The sequence below is a fragment of the Branchiostoma belcheri genome, unplaced genomic scaffold (genome assembly GCF_001625305.1).
Source record: "Branchiostoma belcheri isolate BF01 breed outbred unplaced genomic scaffold, Haploidv18h27 scaffold163, whole genome shotgun sequence".
Taxonomy (NCBI): domain Eukaryota; kingdom Metazoa; phylum Chordata; class Leptocardii; order Amphioxiformes; family Branchiostomatidae; genus Branchiostoma; species Branchiostoma belcheri.
Genome location: NW_017803080.1, coordinates 246000 through 268007, shown reverse-complemented (window position 1 = coordinate 268007; position 22008 = coordinate 246000). Strand labels below are relative to the sequence as shown.

General features: G+C 40.2%; 2 protein-coding genes across 2 annotated transcripts; both read right to left on the bottom strand.

Moving 5' to 3' along the window:
• Positions 1–310: 310 nt before the first annotated feature.
• LOC109466327 (von Willebrand factor D and EGF domain-containing protein-like) lies at positions 311–9888 on the bottom strand. The gene is made up of 10 exons (XM_019764043.1): positions 9541–9888; positions 8723–9097; positions 8148–8408; positions 7368–7482; positions 5629–6237; positions 5167–5459; positions 4635–4980; positions 4120–4248; positions 1314–1481; positions 311–1002 (listed from the first exon to the last, which is right to left on the bottom strand). The coding sequence occupies exons 1-10, from the start codon at positions 9775–9777 to the stop codon at positions 977–979; spliced, it is 2559 nt and encodes an 852-aa protein (XP_019619602.1). The 5' UTR covers positions 9778–9888; the 3' UTR covers positions 311–976.
• A 415-nt stretch (positions 9889–10303) lies between these two features.
• On the bottom strand, positions 10304–17859 carry LOC109466326 (von Willebrand factor D and EGF domain-containing protein-like). The gene is made up of 5 exons (XM_019764042.1): positions 17848–17859; positions 17158–17234; positions 16823–16886; positions 16097–16309; positions 10304–10546 (listed from the first exon to the last, which is right to left on the bottom strand). The coding sequence occupies exons 1-5, from the start codon at positions 17857–17859 to the stop codon at positions 10304–10306; spliced, it is 609 nt and encodes a 202-aa protein (XP_019619601.1).
• Positions 17860–22008: the final 4149 nt, after the last annotated feature.

Genomic DNA, 22008 nt, shown 5'->3' with positions numbered 1-22008 from the left:
AAATGGTGATGATGCCAAATGCTATGTAGACAAAATCAATATATAACTAGACTATGCAGATCAGAATCTTTTACGTATTATTTTTGTTGAGAGTAGCCTAATATATATAACATAGACATATATTTATATATATGAAAACCACGACACCCAACTAATTGACGAGTTCATTTATTGGTCTTGGATAAAAACACGTTATTTTGATATCATCATTTTTCTTTGTTTAAATAGAAGACACACAATATCAGACAGAATTTTTCGCATCTTGTTTGACGGTATTAAAATTAATAACATTTTACTTTTTCTTGTACTGATAAAGCAAACGACTTGCAGCTTAACTAATGTACATTAAAAGTACAAGTCGATGAAGTCGTTAAACAGATTCACTAGGCCCAAAGGCAATCGCATATATATTATCCAATCGCAAGTCCCACAATGTACATGGCAACTCTTCAAAGAGCAGCGGAAAAAAATATTGACCTTTACATTACATTGCTTTAAAACATTATGTTACATTACTTAAAAACATCTCTCGACTGAGAAATCGTCTAATTTCATGGAAAAGTTATGATATAGACAAAGTAAACATGTTCATAGTATCCTATTTGTTTTTTTTAATTCTAAATAAGTCATACGATGGATAAAGTGCTCCCAGCTCTTTTTAAAGCAAGGATTTGTTATACTATAGATAAATATAAGTAAACATTAAATTATAAAGGTAAAAGATCACTACTACTTCATCTATTCAAATGGCATCTTAAAAGGCGTGCAACATCTTAGAGTTAATTGTCTCCAGTTAAAGCTTGGCGCAATGCAAGTCATGGGCTCAATTTACATAGAACTTGCTCCAAGACCTAGGATAAATTACAAGTGAAATCATAGTTTTTTGACTGGGTAAGCTCAGTCATCTACAAACACAGTGAGTATTACGAGGCACTTCTGTTCTTGGTGTAGATTGTTATTTTCCCCAAATCTGCCTCTACCCCTCAGGGCCATGGAGTGAGCCTAGAGAAAGAAAGTGTGTGGGTAAGTCAACAATGTTTGCATGTATTTGGGCGCATGGTGTTTGTTTTCTCTCTAATTAGTTCTGTACACGCTGGTTTAAAAGTAAAGCTAAAACATTTAGAATTTAGGCTTTGTCATAGTAAAACATGTTCTAATGGCGAAAAAGGTGTATCATGGTATTCTTAAATACTTCGAACATACATTGGTAAAAATAATCTCAATCCAAATTAATCTCATCAACGCACGCAGATTGCGACATTTCACTAGATAGATAGATATTATATGATATTTCTTTCAGCAGTAATTCTTACCTGAAGTACCTGGAGCGACACAGTTGTAAGTGATTTCAAGGTATTTGTGAACTCCTGGACACGGATCTCCGAAGATGCTATCCTCGGCGCGTACGAGGCAGGTGGTGCGGCCGTCACAACCAGATTTCACGATCTGTAGAGATCCAGTGGCCTCACAGTCCGCCACCACTGTAGGATTTAGATGTTGACATGTGTTCAACCCACAAACTTCCCTGACATGATGGTGGTAAAATTATCAGCATGATAAGGTTACATTTACATTCCAAATGCATCATAGAATAGAGTTCCACGATCTCATACCTTCGCCAAATGATGTTAGCTTTTATGATTAAGAAATTATATATTAATCCCCCTAAGGCCACACCAATTTAATTTGTTGGTTCTCGGATTCGCCTCTTCGTTTTTTTCTGATTTGAAAAAAAAATTGATTCTGGTCCTGAATCAACTGAAAAATGCTCATTTTTTGCCCTCAACAGTTGAGGATAGTCCTTTTCTTCCTAGTTGTTACAGTTTTCCCATCTATCATTGCAGTGGTTTGATTAAAAGTTCAAAATTCAATGTTTAAATTTTAACCCAGCCTTTTGTGTTGACTTCATGGCTCATTTCGTACCATTTAAGCCTATAATAGGATGACTAGACCTGTTTTTATTCTTATTTTTTTTCGCCCTGTCGCTTCATATTTTTTCTGAAAAAATCCTAGAACCAACAAAATAAATTGGTGTGGCCTAATTATGCAAATAGGATCCTCAATTGCATGAATTATATCTGTTGATCATATTCTCCACCAAAAGACAGTCTTATCTTAACAAAGAACGCCGTGATGAAATTTTCTCATAAATTATGCAAATGAGGTCCTTATTTGAATAAGTTGTAGAAGTATGAAATTCCAGGCAGTTACTACTATGCAATTATAATATTTTGTCATTAATTATGCAAATTAAGTCTTCATTTGCATAATCGATATCTGCCTGTGTTTCATTCTTAATAACATTTGTCACAAGCTTGAACGTCCTATTATGGAATGCAGCTGATAAATAGAATTTCCTCATTAATTATGCAAATTACTTCCATATTTGCATAATTGTAATATCATTATGTCAAGCATCACTCAAGCTACCTACCTACCAAAAATCACGATGATCCATCAATCGGTTCTTGAGTTATCCCCCTTTAAACATTTGTCCAATAAACCCCCCTGCAGTTCTAGAGCAAGCAACTAGGGGGCTCAAACTCATGTCACTTTATCCCCACCACAAGAGCTATCTACCATCTAAATTTCGTCACCCTAGCATGTCTGGATCATGAGATATCAAAACCGGAAGTTCTGCTGCAGTACCATGACAAGCCGCCAGGTGGCCCAAAATCTAATCATTTTGAGGTCTCATCAAGACCTACCCACCTACCAAGTATCAAGACAATCCATCAAGACCTTCTCAAGTTATCGTGTTGACACACACACACACACACACACACACACACACACACACACATACACGAACGCCCCTGAAAACATAACCTTCTTGGCGAAGGTAAATATTCAATTGTCATTATCATATAGCCAGAAAACGTCGACCAATCAGAAAGCATAACGGGTTTCTGACAGTATTTTTGACTTAAACAATGAAATTTTCAGGCTTTTATGTAAATTTACACATGCTTTCTGATATAAAAAAATATATGATGTCATGTAATTTTTATCAAAAATTATGCATAATTTATTCTTATCTGATGACGCCATTGGCTAAAATCCAAAATGATGGGCCATATCATTAGATCAGGTACATTCCGGCTATTTTCCTTAAAAGTTTATCCCAACTTTGCTTTTTTTTTACAGAAAAGGTATCTTTGAACCTATTTATTCTATTTTCATTGTATTTTTAGGCTTCATCTTAAAAAGGATTTTCGAAAATTCAATATTGACGATCCAAGTCAGCGGACAGTTTCAATATGCATGACGTCATTTTCTGATCTCACTGGTGTTGCTATGGGCAACATACGATTTAGTAGACCTTAATATTTTCCCTTAAACACCTTTTGTTAAACTTGTGTTGTATTCCATTAGGTTTTAAGAAATTTAGGCAATAAATTACATGGATGACGACATAATGACACCATAATAGACATCATGATATCAAAATTGTTAATATCATTGATTATTACTAGTAGACCATACTCTCAAAATTTAGTCTTCATACGATATGCCGTTCTCGAGTTCTGAGGAGGGGGCGAATGAGCCACGCACCCACCCACCCCAGTCCCGAAGCTCCCCAAAAAGCCCAGTCTAGATAGTGTAAACATACCAGTAATTTTTGGCACCCCCACTAAAAGTGTCACTGTTCCAATGACACATGGTTAGCACAGATGATTACCTAGTCCTAGATGATCTTTTTTACTGTCCACGCCATCTTCTTTCATGTAACATTTTTTTGTGACTTTCGAGAATGTGACTTGTGAGAGTTTATTTTGGCAATGGGCGAATTTTATAAATATAGGTATTTGTGTCAAATATCTGTGTGAGTTGGATAGGCTATATGATAATAACGCCAATGCCCTGCCTTATATATCCTCGATGTTTATGGTGAAATAATATAATCCCTGGTCATCAGGTGCGATAACCACTTCATAAACCACCTCGTTCGCTCCGCTCACTTGGTGATTTATCAGGTGGTTATCCCTTATGACCAGAGATTATCTCACCATATACACCTCAAGGTGGGGCATTAACTCTTTTCCTGACCTTATTCCTGACTTTGCAATTTCGATTGTATTAATTGAGGGATCTGTACATGTATGTTTGTTGACTTACGAAGCTGGCCGTTGTCACAGATGATGGGATTTGTCCTTCCATACATAGCAGTCACAACATCGATGACCGTCCCATCACTGCAGGAAAGTACGTCCACGTGGTGGTCGCAGACGTGCAGTCGATAACGCTCTAAATATAAACAAGTGAGTAAATATTACTTTTGTTGATGTTACATTGTATTATCATGGTGTCTTATAAGCCCGCAATGATAATTCTGCGGAGGATGTCATCCATAAAATGTACTTGCTGTGGCCTTAATTAGTCATCTTCATTAATTTCAAATGTGTGTTGTCCACTTATGTAGAACTTCATGTAATTATAGAAACAATTAGAGGAAATATAGCACTCCCTTCAGGAATCACTATTATACGAAGTTTCAGACTTCCAAGTCTGAAACTTCGTATAACGCGCCAAGAAGAAAGCTCCTTAAAGTTACGTGACCTAGCGTTAACGTGTAAAATCATAAGCATAAAAAGGCATTAAAATTTAATAGAATGGTTGTTGTGTACACTTACCAATCTCTCTAAGCCAGTACCAGATGCCGTTAGGGAGCTCCGCCAAGTCCCGAATCCACGGTGCCTTAAAGTCTTGGAAAATTGGAAGACCAAGATCACTACCCACAACAGTGCCGTACCAATCTTGGTTAGGCATCTCAGCGGTTGTCAACACGGCTGGAAGGCCGGGGTCCTCCACGATCCACGGCATCCTCTGCCCGATACTCCGCGGTCCGTACTCCCAGGTATCAAACTTTGAGACGAGGATCACGTCTGTCTGGTTGTTCCTCTTGTGGGTGAAGGAATAGTCAAGAGGAACTTCCCACACCCCACCCCAGCGCCCTGGGGCCTCGGCCTCAAGTCGGTACTGTTTTTCAAATCAACAACAAACACAGCGTTTAATATACAAATATTTGAAAATGCAGCATAAAATATGCAATGTATATATTCTTTTTTTAATTAATTGAAATCGTTTGTACATGTACATGTAGGGCCTGAATAAAAAAAGACATTTTTGAAATTTCAATATCCATTTTTCACTTAATAGTTATACCTGGACTACATTCGTGGATGCGCCTGACACTTTGATTCGGTCAGCTTTCCCAAGAATTGAGTAGTCTGCGTCTGTTGTAGGTGATCCTTCATTATATGACAGGATGTTTCCTTTATCCCAGCCTGCCATCGACTTGCTCGTCACGATCAGGGTCCAGCCCCCACCGTCACGGGACATGTCACAGTACACCGGTGTAGCCTGTCCATCGACATCGATAATGTAGATGCCATCCGTTGCTAACTCCCCACTGTTCTTCATTTGGTGGTATTTATTGTTGCAGGATGATGGCAATTCTGCAAAGACAACAAGAAAACGAGAATTTTAAACTATTGACTATTCGGGTTTTTCGGAATTTCAAGGAACATTGGACAGTTGAACTCACCACCCAACACTCAATCATTCAAAACGATAATCAGTAGCCTATAAAATAATACTAATAAGCATATAATGGATAACACTTACGTGTGCATGTCATGCCATCTCCATGATAACCAGGAGGGCAGTCCCCACAAGCTTGACCAGAGGTGGTACTTTGACACTGGACTCCAGGGAAACATGGGTTCAAAGCACATTCATCGAGAGTGGCACAATATTCCCCGATAAAACCAACGGGACAGGTGCAGATGAACGAGTTTACCAGATCTATGCATGTGGCGTTGTTTTGACAAGGAGAGGACTGACACTCATTCGTGTTTATGTCACAACGTGGTCCCGTGAAGCCAGGCTGGCACAGACAGTCGTAGTGCCCCTCCCCTATAGGCATGCCGGGAGAAGGCACACACACTCCGTTATTGTTGCACGGGCATGGGATGGTTGAGAAGGTAAACGCTTGCACGTCTTGGGCGCCACATTGGTCTGTAAGGATGATATCCATGGCAAAGGTATCTGGACCATGTGAGATCCAGGTTAGGAAACCGTCTGGGCTGAGCGATAGACCATGGGGAAGGTTTTGGCTGGCCGAGAATGACATTGGACGACCCTCAGGGTCATGTCCGGCAATCATTACGGTAAAGGAGTCAGATTGCACCTTAGTGATGTTGCCTGATGAAAGGATTGACGGAGGCTGATTCACTGCATGGAAAAAATAAAGTATAGGTTACATCGGTGAAGGTTAGACATCCAGGTAATGACATACGCCAAAACACAGTTACTCAAGCAACGTTCCAAAATTATATCGAGTTGCTTGAGGAAGAGTTTTTTGGCGGATAGTATAGGTTGTTTAAAGACGAGTGATTGAAAAGAAATCTGCCTTTGCACAGGCGGTATTGCCACACATTAGCGTAACACACCAGATTCTGCTTACGCATACAAACAAGTACGAAATACAATACGGGGTATTCCATATCGCCTGAGGTTCTGGCCCGACCGCGGGTCGGATCGCCAAAAGGCGGAAGGGAGATCCGACCCGCTGAAGGGCTGGAACCGTTGGTGATGCGAATAACACCGTGTTGTATTCTATCTATGTTATAGAAAAAGAAACACACTTTTCAATGCGAAAAGAGAGTTGGTGTTGTAAATATAAGAATGCAACAAAACAAATTTTAATGTCCGAATCGGGTATTCAAATTTTCGAAAACAGCTCACGCGGATCGAAACGCGTTCAACTTTTTTTTCTATGGAAGCCCGGGCAGTACTGTAAAGTACGGCCCAACAGAACACCGTTAATGAAGGTTATCATGGCCCGGGTAGGATGTATATAGAATACTACACGGTGCATTCCGTATCACCCGAGGGCTGGGATCGAGCCAGGGTGATGCAGAATACACCGTGTTGTATATTATTATATCATACCTACCCGAGAAAACAGACACATTTGACACATTTAAAATGCGAAATGTGCAAAATTTCATTTATCTAAACAAAAAGTGTAACGGTGACAATTCTAACATTCGAATTCGGTGTTCCATTCGGAGCGCGCGAAACTCGTTTGTATTATTCTATGGAAAATTCGGAAGACCTGTGTGATAAAACACACACACAAACAAACACACACACATACACACACACACATACACACACACAAACACACACACACACACATACACACACACACACACACACACACACACACACACACACACACACACACACACACACACATACACACACCTACACACACACACACACACGCGCGCGCGCATATTGACATATCTTTCTAAATCAAGGTTAACTGTAATTTGACGTCTATATTATAACCTCACCTTCCCTTCTACTCCATTCGGATGTATTTGTACTTGCCAAGCACTGTTGACACCAATCGTCTGGGTTAGAGTCTTGGTCTTCAAAGCAGTAGCCTCTAATAAGGCAAGACCCATCCTGTAAAAAATATAATGGGCCATTATATTTGAGGTAACCTTTTCTAACGCCGTCCAGCAACTACAATTGTTTACAGTTACTTGGAATGTTCATTTTGACCCGATTGATAAACAGCCATTAAATTAACATGAAAAAAAACGGCTAAAATAACGATTTAAGTGGAAATTAGGGGAAATTTGATTATGTCATTTGATATATACAGAATATGGCATCACATATTCGTCACATGTTTCCAATGATGCATTAGAATAATTTTTAATCGATATTTTCCTTTTTGTCAGTATATTTCTAAGAGGACCGTGCTACTGTAGAAATCTCCAGGAAATCAAAACGACACTAGTATTAGCAATCTTTGAGTGTAATATTTTAACCTTGATATACGAGAACCATATGTAATGGCATTTTCGGTATGCGTTAATGTTTTGGCGTTTTTTTCGTGTCCCTTAATTTCACCCGATCTTCTGTTGCTGCCACTTAGTCATTCTATCTGCCAATCTTCAACCACCCACGTGATATCAACGTGTTCCCAATTTCACTACATTCTGAGTGTTTGACAGACTTTTGATCTCTATATCTCCAAACCACGTACCTACTCCATCGGCACAAACAGTAATTTAATCCCATGCACCAAAACAATACTTCCCTACCAGAAAATAATAACTAACCTTCAAAGAGCAAGCGCCATCCTCTACACAGTTCTGGCAAACCGAATCATAGATGATCAGCAAGAGTTCGTCGCTGAAGTACACACCCTCGTTGCTAATAGAGATATACAGCCCATAAGATGGAGTGCCGTCACCGGGTAAGTGGTACCTGTTTGGTTGAACCTTGGGTGGTGGTAGGTAGCAGGCAATTTCTGTGAAGCTTTCGAAGGAAGCAGATGTCTGGTAGCTTATTCCGCTTTTCGTCCATTGGCCATTTTGAAACTACGGTGAACAGAGAAACTAAGTCAGAGTACTTATAAGATGTTTAACACCTAATATCAATTTTCTATATCGTGTTCGACATTGATTTCTTAGCAAACATTTATAAAGGCAAAATTATATTAAAATTTACACTTTGTTTTTACCTTTAAACTTATATCACCGTGTCTTAGTATATTTCCCAGATGTAAAGAGTACTTTTCATTAATGTGCCGGGCATTTATGCGTCAGACACATGGTTTTGTCAATAACAAAGTTTTAAAAAAATAAAGGTTAATATACTACTACGAATCATTAATCTAAACTAGTGTTCGTACCGAGGCTTCAGCTACTCGACATGTCAAGTTCTCAGACTTGAGTAGGTTTTTGCCGAAAACGTTGACCTTTTCACACGGCCTCTGGCGAATGTCGCAAAGACCGCCTCTCTTGAGATCCCACACCACGGGCGCAGTATCAGCAACGACTCCACAATCTTTGCCGATCCAGCCATCGTTACAGATGCATTCGCCATCAGCGCAAGTGCCTTTGAAACTGCATTGGTTTAGACACAACTTTTGAACAAAGGCTTGCGGCGGAGTCAATGTCCCGTTCTCGTTCTCTTCAAACATGCTGACATTTGCCAAGACGGCGCTACTGCACTGCTGTTCCATGTTGTTCAAGGCAGAAGATGCCCAATCCAGGTCACCAGTCAGCTGTAAAACAAAAGTATTTGTTCACTGCATGAAGGAAATGCATTATTTGCCTGATATGCTCCCGTTGCGTTGATCCAGATACCGATCGACAGCAAAACAAAATGTAGCAGTTGTACAGCTGTTAAATATCAAGACCATTGATTCCTAAAATTTTTCAGGATCTCCAAAAAGGTGCACAGTGGTAATGTCAAATATGCTGCTCTTTGGATAATGGTATACCGGTAGCATAGAAAGTTGTTGTATGCTGTTATTAAAATGTATCAAAACTGATTTGGTGACTCACATTTACGCAGACAAATAGTATAATGATAATCAATATTAATGCAGTTACCATGCTTTAATTTGTTTTTATTAAATTTGTCTTAGTTCGAATCGTCCCTCGCAATGGTCTTCTTTAACAACTGAATTACATTCTTATCTTAAATTTGGCCACAATTACGTACCTTGATGTCTTCCACGCATTGTGTGAGGGTACTGAAGATATCCACGTTTCCTTGTTCAGCACAAAACGCTGACATACTGGAGTTCTGCAATGCTTGCTTGCAGTAGTTCTCTGCGAACTGCTGGGCACTTGCTGAAGGCCAATCTGGGATTACTGCCACGAAATTGGGGAAGTCAAAATTATAGTTAGTATCATGATCATCCTCGTCATGGTAGCCTGTGTCCCTCATTCTTCTCATTCGATTATTGAGTCTATCTATGATGGACTCTCCTGGAAGTGTTCCAAAGCCCCTCTTTTTAGCACGTTTGCCTCCACCGCAATGAACCTCTCCATAGTCATCAGAACGATTAGACACATGCGATGTATTCCGACAGTCACAGTAAATCGATGTGTCAGTATGAACTGGTGCAGGGCGTCTTTCCCAGAAAGATTCTCCGGGATTTATCCTACAGCAGGCACAAGTAAATTGTTGTGGATAAGATTGAATTCTAGAATTTGCATGGTATAGTTACGATTAATTCTAAAAAATCATTAAGATAAATTGTTTAATAAATAATTCTATTTTTCTAAATGAGTCATGATCTAGGACTCTATGACTAGACTTTTCGGAGCCAGCAAGCTCCGATTCAAAATGCAGTAATATAGTATACACAAATACATATATCATAATTTTGAATTATCATTGTATGGAATACTACGTTTCATGTAGTTTTTTTTTGTCTTCTCAAGTTAACTTATTATCAATTGAGTCTAAAAGCATGGCTTCATAGCGTGGCTATCTGACTAACTGACTCGTACCTCCAAGACTCGAAGAATGGGTCTGGGTAGTTATCACTGCCTGTATGAAAGGTGCCGTCGGGTTTCTCAAAGTCGTTTGTCTCATCGCCGTCAAAGTTCCCACATATCCCATAGGAATGGCGGTAATCATCACCAGGTACTTCGATTCTGATGTTCATGTGCCTTGTGTACACATTGACTGTTACTATTGATCCAGATGGGAAATACATCTACGAAAAAAAGAGACATACACAGCTGATTCAGTACAATACAGTACGCAAGTCATTTGGGACTGCGTTAATAATTACCTCCGGGGAGGAGACATCCTTCCGCGGAAGGGTTTTGTGAGAGATTTAGATTGTCATGTTCGCAGCTGTTTCTCGCGTTTGGGTGGACGGATTCTTTTGAGATTCGGTATATGGTTTGCTATCGGGCTGTAGATGCACGTTCTTTTGTTTTTATTACCTTCGCCAAGAAGGTTATGTTTTCAGAGGCGTTCGTGTATGTGTGTGTGTGTGTGTCTGTAAACACGATAACTTGAGAAGGCTTAAATGGACTGACTTGATATTTAGTAGTTGGGTAGGTCTTGATGAGACCTCAAAATGATTAGATTTTGGGCCCCCTGGCGGCTTGTCATGTTACTGCAGCAGAACTTCCGGTTTTGATATCTAATGATACAGACAAGCTAGGGTAACCAAATTTAAATGGTAGATAGCTCTTGCGCAGGGGATAAAGTGACATGAGTTTGAGCCCCCTAGTTGCTTGCTCTAGAACTGCAGGGGGGTTTAAAGGACAAATGTTTAAAAGAGGATAACTCAATAACCGATTGATGGATCATCGTCAATTTTGGTATGTAGGTAGCTTAAGTGATGCTTGACATAATGACATTACAATTATGCAAATATGAATGTAATTTGCATAATTAATGAGGAAATTCTCTAAATCAGCTGCATTCCATTATTGGAAGTCCAAGCTTGTAACATATGTTATTAAGAACGAGAGAAACACAGGCAGATATCGATTATGCAAATGAAGACTTAATTTGCATAATTAATGAGAAAATGTTATAATTGCATGGTGGTAACTGGAATTTCATACTTGGGGTGTTTGAAAGTTAAGTGAAGGTGAACATAATTAAACATAACTTACTCAAATAAGGACCACATTTGCATAATTTATGAGGAAATGCTATGATGGCATTCTTTGTTAAGATAAGACTGTCTTTTGGTGTAGAATATGATCAACAGATATAATTCATGCAATTGAGGATCCTATTTGCATAATCAGGGGGATTAATATATAATTTCTTATTCATAAAGGCTAACTTCATTTGGCGAAGGTATGAGATCGTGGAACTCTAGTTGTATATGTGTTTTCGGGCGTGAAAATGGTGCCTTTTGGTGGCCCCAAAACACCCCTTTGAGCGTGAAAGTGGTCGCGACCGTTGACCTTTGGCGTGTTTAAGCTATTCTCGGTCTGGTCCACGTATATGACCCCTCACACAGAGGGGTGTCCGGTCTCGACAAATTCTTTGTTTAAAACCCTATATAGAAATATAAAATAGAAAGCCCGGGGGTATAAAATCTCAGATTTTACTTGTTGGCATTGGAGGCATTTGCATGTCATACCCAATTTGGTATATGGATGTCTTAAAATGGTAGAATCCATTTGCCTAACATAACAAGAAAAGGATCATCAGAAAAAGAAACACTTCGGAAAGCAATTATATAAAATAGAAAGGCCTATATTTTCTCGGTAGCAAATACAATATATTTCAGTCACAACCCTGCCCACAATATGAACTGTTTCAAACTCACACATGTGCAAAACTAGAACATTCTAAAACATGTAACTTCTGCAGAAAGCAAATTTTTGCAAAGTCATCCAAGTTGGAGCCTTCTCAACCTGACACCAATATTAAAAAAATGACTGTTCTCACTAGTCAAACAAAGAAAAATGTTGAAAGCTTAAAGCGGAAGAGATTTAGAAGCTGGAGAATGAGAATTCAAAAAGCAATATTTCAGCCATACACATGGTATAACTGAAATGCAATTACTGCTTATAGTGCAGTACTATATAAACACGTGTAATGGCTTAGAGATATGTTTAAGAGTGAAAGAATGTTGCTAAATATGCTACGACTCAAGACAACAACATGCGATCTGGAGACGGGAGCTTTATTCAGGACATTTCAAGAAACACAATAGCGGAAAAGCCGCAGAACACAGTGTTAATGTGCGACCCCCGTCTATGAGGCGGATATAGAAAGGCTACTCACTTATGTGAGAGGTAGCCATGAGTAAACTGCGCTGTGTGGTTTATAAAGGTAACGGCTTGTACACCGTATGATTTGGATTGTGAAGATTTCCCTGTTCGTGTTTAAATACGCGGCATTACGCAACCTCGTTCCAGGGTGAGCCGGCCGCAGTTCCGTTGACCCCGGCAGAGGGCCAAATCAAAGTGGTCGTCATGATGTTTAAAAACCATAACTTTTCGTTTGGTTTTCACTTATTTTGTGCAATATACCGTATACTTTAAAATATTACTTGGCCGTGGTTCTCTAGTGCACTGTACTATTATTCTACCGCGTCGAAGTGAGTCACCTCGGGGTTCTTACCTATAGGAATCCCCTTAGGGAGACGCTATTGAAGAAGGCACTGTGTATGCGTGGACTCGACGGAAGACGTGATGAGGCATGAATACTGTCTCCTTTAGCCTCTGCGGCTTGAGGAAATTCGTCGACTTGCACGTGGTTACGATAACGACCACCCTACCGCATGTACTCTTTGTCTACGTCACGTAAGTACGGGGCATGTGCTAAGGAAATGGTCGAATACCTCCCGTCTGGCTCCTTTTTTGGGTTCTTGCTTCTTTCATCGTCGGGTAAGTTCTTGTTTGTTCCGGTTGTTGCATTCAAAATAATGATTTGGAATAAAACAAAGTGGGATACACCTGCATTCAAAAAACGCGCTCTATTTCCAAACATGATTTGGTTTTTACACGAAGTCGCATTCCAAAACATGATCCATTCCAAATCATGACGTATCGTACTTCTGAGGGCGTGGCTGAATGATACGTGCCTGGACAAGTTTTGTAACGCTTAACGTCCATTATAGCTACAGTCTGAGACGTGTCAAGTTTAATAAAGAAATGGGAGCGTCAAAATGTTCCACGAGTGTTTTAGAATACCTGTCACTTATCGAAATATTAACAAACATTTTTTTCCCTCAGTTTCAAATTTGTAGTTTTTAGATATCAGGTATACATTTTGTATAAGCATTCCCCATGCTGTCTGCCTATGTAAATTTTGACCTTCTAAACCTCCTCAGCGTTAATCACGGCACGCCTGTCAAGTAAACTTGGACACCCGCATATAGGATCGGCACTGCACGGCTGAAACATTGTAGGTTCACACGCAACTGCGGCGACCAGCTCTGTCACGCTCTAAAAGTTCTTCATGTTTATACAAAGCAGCAACAGCTCCACACAAACTGTTGTTGTCGAAACCCTTTTCCGAGCCCACATGTCTGGAGCACGTTTTGGAATATTCCATTTTGTGACTTTGTCGGAAACATGTTTTGGAATATTCGAAAACGGACTTCAGTTTGAATAATTAATCACCACTCCTGTCAATCATTCGTGATTGACAGCGTGATTGGTCACGTTTTGAAACATTCTAAGGCCTTGTTCATATGAATCCACCCGAACCGCAATTTGGGTAACTCATTCCTCACATTTGGTCCACGTGCCATACATTCCTTTAAAACCGTGCCCGATCACGATTCCTCTAAACTGCATTCATTGTTGAATAGCAAAGTTCTTTTTATCAGAACTATCTTTTTCACTAGCCAAAGTTTCGATGACCGTCTGTAATCTTCATCAGGGCAATTCTGACTGGTTTACTGTGCACTGACACTAGATGTTACTTGGTGCATCTAGTGTCAGTGCACAGTAAACAAATCAGAATTGCCCTGATGAAGATGACAGACGGTCATCGAAACGTCGGATAATGAAAAATAAACGGTTGTGATAAAAAGAACTTAAGGCCCGGTCACACTGGGCGAACTTTGCTGGAGCGTTCCTTTAAGGGTAGGGACGGGGTCCGAATTTCGACAACGCTCGTCACCGCGCCCAAAATGTGGGGGAAAAAATTAAAACACGGCCGTTGGCTTAGCGGTGCACCGCTGAATCCGGCGTTGCTTTAGCGTTGGTTTAGCGGTAGCGAGCGTTGGTTTAGCGGTGACGCGAGCGTTGGTATAGCGGCGTTCTGCGCATGCGGTTTAGCACCATACCGCTTGTGATGTGTGTCGACTACGGATCGTTTTGTAGTAGTGCAAGTTCTGTTCTGTGTGTGTGGGGACTTTTAGCTTTAATAAACATCATTTTGTTCATCTATTCTTGACTACGTTATTTACTCAATGATGAAAAAAAAACTTTGCAGATTGCAAAGTTCCCCTGTGACCCCAATAAAGTGATTGCCCTTTGAACATTTTACGTGTGGCCCCAAAATAATTGCACACTAGTGCGCCAATCATAGCAAGTCTTTCAGCATCCATGGTGATACAGTTTTACTGTAACTTTCAACAAATTCGATATAGATGAGGCAGCTCCATTCCAAATGAGCACCTGGTCCATTTTTATTTATAGCCAAATTCTGGTCCCGCTCCGACACCTCTATACCAACGCCAAACCAAAGTTCATTGCCGATATGGATCGCTGCTTCAACGCCCGACACCGTTCCAGCAACCCCGTGTCCGCTCGTAAAACGCTTGCAACCGCTCCAGCAAAGTTTGTGCAACGTTTGTGCAACGTTTAATCGCCGCCCGGGCAACGCTGGCGAAGCAGCGGTGGTCAAGCGTTCAAGATTTCTGAGTTGGCCTAGCGGACCCAAGCGTCCACGAACTTGCGTCTAGCGATGCCAAACTTTGACTGGGCGTTGGTGGAGCGGGGGTGAACTTTGCCGGGGCGGAAAATTGCCCCCTCCTCACCACTCGCAATATTTTGTGCAGCTCAAAACTTTCGGAGCGGTAGGAGGGCCCCTCCTGAAACATTAGCGGTGGCCGGGCGTACACGGCGTTGCTTTAACGGGGGCCAACTTCTGTTTAGCGGTGGTGAGCGGTTTCGAGCGGTGATGAATTTTATTCACCGTTCAAGGAACGCTCCAGCAAAGTCCGCCCAGTGTGACCGGGCCTTTAGCTATTCAGTCGTTTACGGATGCATTCATTGTTATTTGATGAAAACACGCAAGGTAGCGTGTTAATAATGTCACAGGTCAACGACCTGCTTGCTGATGCCCCCCTCCCAGCGTATCTCGGCCGAATGCCGACGTGGTCCCGCCAGAGGCGGGGAAGCTCGCCCTAGAACGGACACATTATTCGACCATTACTGCTCTTTAAGTTGCTGCCACGTAAAATTTGATATTGCATATAAATAAAGAAATATCACCCTGTAATCCATGACCAGGTGAAGTTACATTGAAATTACATTGTGTTTAGACGCAAATCGCGATGCGGAAAAACCGATTCGAAACCACCTCTAGAGGTGGTTTAGGATCGAGGCGCTTTCAAAGTAATTTTGAGCGTTCAGATGGGGTCACTTGAAATCAGCTTCGGGGGAAACCGCATGTAAAGCGCCTTCACTGACTTCATATGAACAGAGCCTAAACCGTGGTCCAGGTGCCACCACACGACTTCTAGTAGGGTCATGTCCTTTGGGGTCAACTCAACCTGATATTAATATAATGTCACCTCAACATAGCAATATATTGACGCAATACTTACAACATAGTCCGTCGCACTGGATCCGTCGGTCATCGTTACCTGTGTCCCATCCGCTATGTCTTCTGGTGGGTCTTTCAAGCTGATATAATCCAGCGTATGGCCATGGTTGCCATGGCAAAGGTCGATTATGATAATGTCATTGTCTTCTCGCACGGCCACTCCACAATTGCAAGTTACTTGTCCGTTACCACAGGGCCAGAGCCGTGTCTGTACCTAAAAAAACACAACGAAAATGAAATTCAATATAAAATTGGCATGAATTAATGATATTAGCACTCCTTTAATGCCATTCTATCGAAAATATAACATTGTGGTTCTGAAATGGATAATTTTTTTTCAAGAAAAACATTTCTTACCTTATAAATATGTCAGGAATTTTGCTATTTTTCAACATACTTGAAAATAGAAGTGTTTTTCGTGTGTATGTAATGTTTGTTTTTGGGTATCTTTGATCAGCATAAGATCTGAGGGTTTGTAAAGATATATGATGTATTTATTTGTAGTTTCTTGGAAAATGAAGACAAAAGGCGATATTTTGTATCCTGGCGGCTGCGCAAAACGTCCTTTTTGTGCCTTTAGTCCATGTTATGCTATTTGTATTTATTTTTCTTTGCTTCAGGGGAATTTAAGGAGTGAAGGAAGAAAAACCAATAAACCCCGTTTAGAACAAACATACTAATATTCCAGAGGTCATTTTGATATGATTATTGTGACACGAGCCCTTACTTCAAATTCCCTTTCCGTCATGGTGGTCATAATGTAGGTACCGACATCATACCGGTGGTAGGTGCTGGGTGGACACAAGAACAACAGCAATGACAAGGGTATCATATCCAGGTTAGTGTTGTATTTTCTATATCTGTTTCCATATTTCTGTTTCACTTTGCCTTGATAATTCCTAGAACTATCGTAGATAGGTCACTACCACAAGGTACAAATGATAGCTTTAAATAATGCTTACAATTAGCAAACATGTGCAAAAACTAGGCGTAGTAAGTCTCCTGGTACAAAGAAGCAGTTGACATCTCATTCAATGCAAGACAACCTCACTTTTTACTTACCTTTTTCGGTCGAATCCTTGATAGTGGGGATCGCCAGAGGCTACACAAAACCCTGTACTCTTGTCTATCGTTCGAATCTAAAGACAACAGTAACACATGATAAGGACGCTCTACACAATACGGTATTTTAAACCACTAAAAAGCATATGATCGAATGTGGTCCCTTTTGGCGTTGTAGAGATATTCATACTTTCTTTTCTATTGTGTATACTGGCACCAGCTTTCTTTATAATTATTAAATCCTGTCCAACAAGTGTTTGCCCATGTACATCATTGAAACTTTCTACATAATCCACAACCAAACCAAAGGAGAGTATGGCGGAAAGGAAATAAAAACTAGAAAGGCTAAAATTTTATAGGAAACAAATGAAGCATATCTTAGCCCATCTTTCTTCTTATAAAAAGGGTTGTTTTGATGTAAAACATGTGCAAAATGTAAAACATTTCAAAAATAACTTCTGCCCATTAATAAGTTATTTATTGCCAAGTCACCAAAGGCTGAAAAAACCCATCGCAATTTAACCCAACCACAAAAGATTGCCCCTTCCCCAGTTTAGTCTAAGACTTCCATTTGTACATTTTTGTATATCACACGTGTCTAAGATTGAATTTAGAAAAAAAATGTTAGAAAACGAAGTCTTTATCTAATCACCCCTTTAAAACTTTTTAAGAAGACTATAATGGACTTACATGTGTTCCCATGTACGCATATGATTGCAGTAATTTAAACACATAACAATTACAGTGCAAAATTTTTCAGAGCACCCCAATAATCGTAGAGAACAATGCTCGGTGAGCGTTCCTACACAGAAACTTGATCCCGGAGGTGGATCGAATACCGGTCGAGCAGCGGCTGGATCCAGTTGGCAAGTCTTCTGTGTGGGAATGCTCTCCGTATCAAACCGGCTTGGTTACTAGACTTGGTGACATCATACTACCGTGTTCACGTGGTCAACAGAAGGACAGTACATGTGGAGATTTCTCAACCAATTTACGTTTGCCTTTTCATATTGCCGTTTCAGTGTAGCTCAATGCACTCTCTACTTCCAGTACACCAATAGATAAAGACAATAAAGAGTCGCCATGTTTAATCCCTAACCATTAATGAGGGTCACAGTGGCTTTTGTAAAACTTGAGATTATCCAGATTGGACCAGCTTGAGAGGGAACACAAGCCAGATCACGATACGACATGATACGGTACGGTATAGCATCATAGACCCTTTCCCTACTAGGATAAAATTGTCCAGATCGAACAGAATTGTTTTGCCTGATCCGGCTTCGAACAATATCGAAGCTAATCCACTCGGCTTGATCAAGATAATCTTATCCTAGTGAGAATCGCGGCCAATGTGGCACCAGGTGAAGGTGTTATGAGTCAGATAATCCCATTCAAACCTAATCAGCAAGAAGAGTAACACCTGTAAATTACCAAATGAATATTGGTCTCCTTACCAAAAATTGGCATATCAACATAACCAAATCCACACTACTATAATATGCACTACTATATAAATCAGCCTTAAATTCAACATTACAAAATTAAAGGGGTTTATTAATACAATTAAAAAATACCTGCCCACTGAACCTCCATACCAAATTCTAGACCATTTGTCCCAAAAATGAAAACGTTTAATAAAATAACAGAAAAAAAGGAACAAGAGTAAAAGCTATACATGACTGAAATGTAATGTTAAAAGATTAAACGCATGAGATATTTTCAGCTAGTAGAAACAGGTGTAACCAATATGAGGTCAATCAGGCTTTAAGCACTTTATGCACTTACAGTCAATGGTGGGATTTGGTAGTCCATCCAGTATCCAAAATTTGGTTTTGTCATGACTTCAAACTTATCGAACTTTAAAAGGAAACTTTTGTCTCCATCCACTTCCATGTCTCGAACCGCCAATAGTTTGAACGACGTAACTGCCCTCTTAGTCTCTGTAGACCAATGTTCCCGCTTAATCAGCACTTCGCATAGATTCGGTTTAGGCCGAAGGTACGCCAGAGCTGCAGATGCGTCAGGATCTAAATAATTGCATTAAAAAAATTACGTTTGGCTAATGTTATATGATGTTTTAGTAGATTTTGTTAGTACCATTCAAATTATTATCGTGCTACTAATATCTTAAAGACCACAAATGGTATCATACTGTACATATGTCATAATATTACACTTTGTAGATGAAATCAATAACGCCATAATGTTTACCAAAATGTCGTCGAATGCGAAGTAGATGTAGAGCAAAGTTAATATGGTGTAATGATGATGATGGCGATAGATAATGGAACTTTTGTAAGGATATTTTTTAAATAGGTGCTGCATAAACCCTCTCTTTCTGTCTCCTTCTTTTTTCTTCCTCTCTATTTTATATGTATAGGGTATGGACCTTATTGAGAACGATGATGAAAAGGTTAGAGTTAAAGTTGAATATAGGTAAACGTAATTACCTACCCTCTGTTTCGATCTCTATTGGCAACTGGCATGTGCCGCTGCCTTCACAAAGGATCGGGACGGTAGACGATATGATAACCGTTTTGACCTCAAGGTTGTCCTCAGGAAGCTGTATCTCATGGCCTGAACCAACAGCTTCACCATCCACTTCCAACTGAAACAATTATACATCCCATGTGGATTAATGCATTTTCGGTGCATTCAATTACAGCAAATTTGCCAAAGTTTCAGTTTGACTAATGTGACCTCTACCCCCTTCCTACCAATCTGTGAAAGATTTCCATCGGATTGCAATCCCAAACCTAAAAAAAAAAATTCTGAAAAACATGACGGTTTCTATATCGTCAATATTTCAGCTGGGACGTGCAGGTGTTTCAAGGTAGTTCATCCAATATGTAAATTTACTCCCCATACTGTAAGGATGAATCATATATTCTTCGTCGTGTTTTCCTTCATCTCATCCGATTTCAATTCCTCCTGCTATTTTGATATAAAAGAATACCTAAAACATACCTTCCAATTAAAAACTGCTTAGTTAATGAGAAAATACTGCTTTTAAGAAAAGGACTTTTTAAACTTGTGACTTGTGTATTTCAGGACGAGAGCAACTGTTGATTATCTAAAAAAAAGACCTTATTGTTGATAGCGGTGAGTGCCATCATTGACTTTGGCACATTTTTGGTGAAGTCTCAGTGAGGAGCCTATAAATGGTACAGTATTGTGTGCTGTTTGCAACAAGTCAAGGAATGGTACAGGCATTTTGTCAAGGAATGGGATGTCCACAGGCATGTCTCTTATCCACATCTATGCCCACATTCCTGAAAACTCTTGGGAAGTCCTCTCTGCCCCGGATGGGGCCTACTTTCTGTGACCCCGGGGCTCGTTCGGTAAATGTATGAGTGGACTGTATCTGTCTAGACTTAATAGGTACCAAGTCTTCCTCAAAATCACGAAATGATGACAGTGCCATGCAAACAATAACCCTAACAGCAACCACCGTCGCCATGGCAATGTACGTTTTCATTGCCAGTCTTGTTATACTTATTATCGCCCATCTATTAGATGAAATCGCTCACCTGAATACCGATAAAGTAGTGCAATGAACGCATGATCGGGCTTTGGATTTGTTCGCCTTTCCACTGGGATCGAACCTCACATCGCAACTGAAAAATACATGAAAAATGCATGATGATGGTTCATAAGATGTGAAGAAAAATGTAGTCTCGTACAATCTTTGTAAGTAAACTTTGTTTAGGACACGGTATTGGAACGCCTTTCCTACAATTGCATTTTAACTCCACTATTCAACCGAAGCCAGGTGCATATACCAATCTTATGTTTGTTTAGATATAGAAATCGTATTTCAACATTAATTGTAAGTACCTTTTCCAACGACGCAACGTTCAACCAAGAATGAAATTAATTGAACCCGTGATCTCCTAGTTTTGTGTCAGCCCGCCTACTCAACCGATTAAATTGGAGTCGAGTACACTTAAAAAATAAAAATAAATAAATCAAACAACCTGTGTAAAATATTCTCGCAATGCAAGTAGAAATATGAAAACCTACTGATTTGTCAAAATGTCCCCTTAGCTCATCACTGTAGACCCTTTGATGGCAGCTATGGTCATCACAGGTGCTGTTCTTGAGCACTTCATCCTGCCCATCGTAGTGTGTGTCAACAAGCCAGGTGAACGTGAAGGTCGCGTCATTCCTCCCACCATTATATCCAGGTTTGAGACGTACGACACAGTCGAAGTGGAAGTGACCGTTCTTATCACCGTCCGATATGTGAGGACCCTCAAGAGTTACGTCTTCAATTAAGGGAAACTTTCCTATAGCAGAAAGGAAAGGAATCTTCATTGTTTTATTGTGTATCATGATTGTTTCGTGGCGTAGCCGACTGGGATAATTCGATACATTGGTGCTAATAAAACCCTTTCAATGCCGGCGCCAAACCGTTTCCATGCCGCCGCGCAGACATGGGGATGTACGGAGAGCTGCATGCCAAGGTACGACGGTGGTGTTGAATGAGGTTTATCTCCAAGCAGATGTCTAGCTTCTGCTGATTGGAGTGCAAGACCGGACTGGCGTTGAGCCCATGGAAATTACGCCATGTTTGCTATAGGGTGTATTTCATCACTCGACCACGACTTGGGGAAGTCTGACACAGGGACGCATAAATTCTGTGAACAAATGTTTATATGGTTGTTGACCTCTGTTTCGGGACATATGTTCCCAATGGGGGCATAATGTCCTGTCCTAAGGACTGCGACTCTTTCCAGTAGCATGCACGACAATTAAACCACCAACATGAAATGGATACACCAACCCGAAAGGATACACCAGAAGTGACGATAATGACGTCAAGCATCGTAACTATGTAGGAAAATGTCC

Excerpts from the sequence above, each read along its gene's own strand:
- LOC109466327 (XM_019764043.1), bottom strand. The coding sequence starts at position 9,777 with ATGAGAAGAATGAGGGACACAGGCTACCATGACGAGGATGATCATGAT. Across the intron at positions 5,460-5,628 it reads AGATGGCATGACATGCACAC|AATTGCCATCATCCTGCAAC; the intron begins GTAAGTGTTATC and ends TTGTCTTTGCAG. Across the intron at positions 1,482-4,119 it reads CTGTGACAACGGCCAGCTTC|TGGTGGCGGACTGTGAGGCC; the intron begins GTAAGTCAACAA and ends TAAATCCTACAG.
- LOC109466326 (XM_019764042.1), bottom strand. Across the intron at positions 16,310-16,822 it reads TGACGGAAAGGGAATTTGAA|GTACAGACACGGCTCTGGCC; the intron begins GTAAGGGCTCGT and ends GTGTTTTTTTAG. Across the intron at positions 10,547-16,096 it reads CCAGTGCGACGGACTATGTT|ATGTATTTCCCATCTGGATC; the intron begins GTAAGTATTGCG and ends TTTTTTTCGTAG.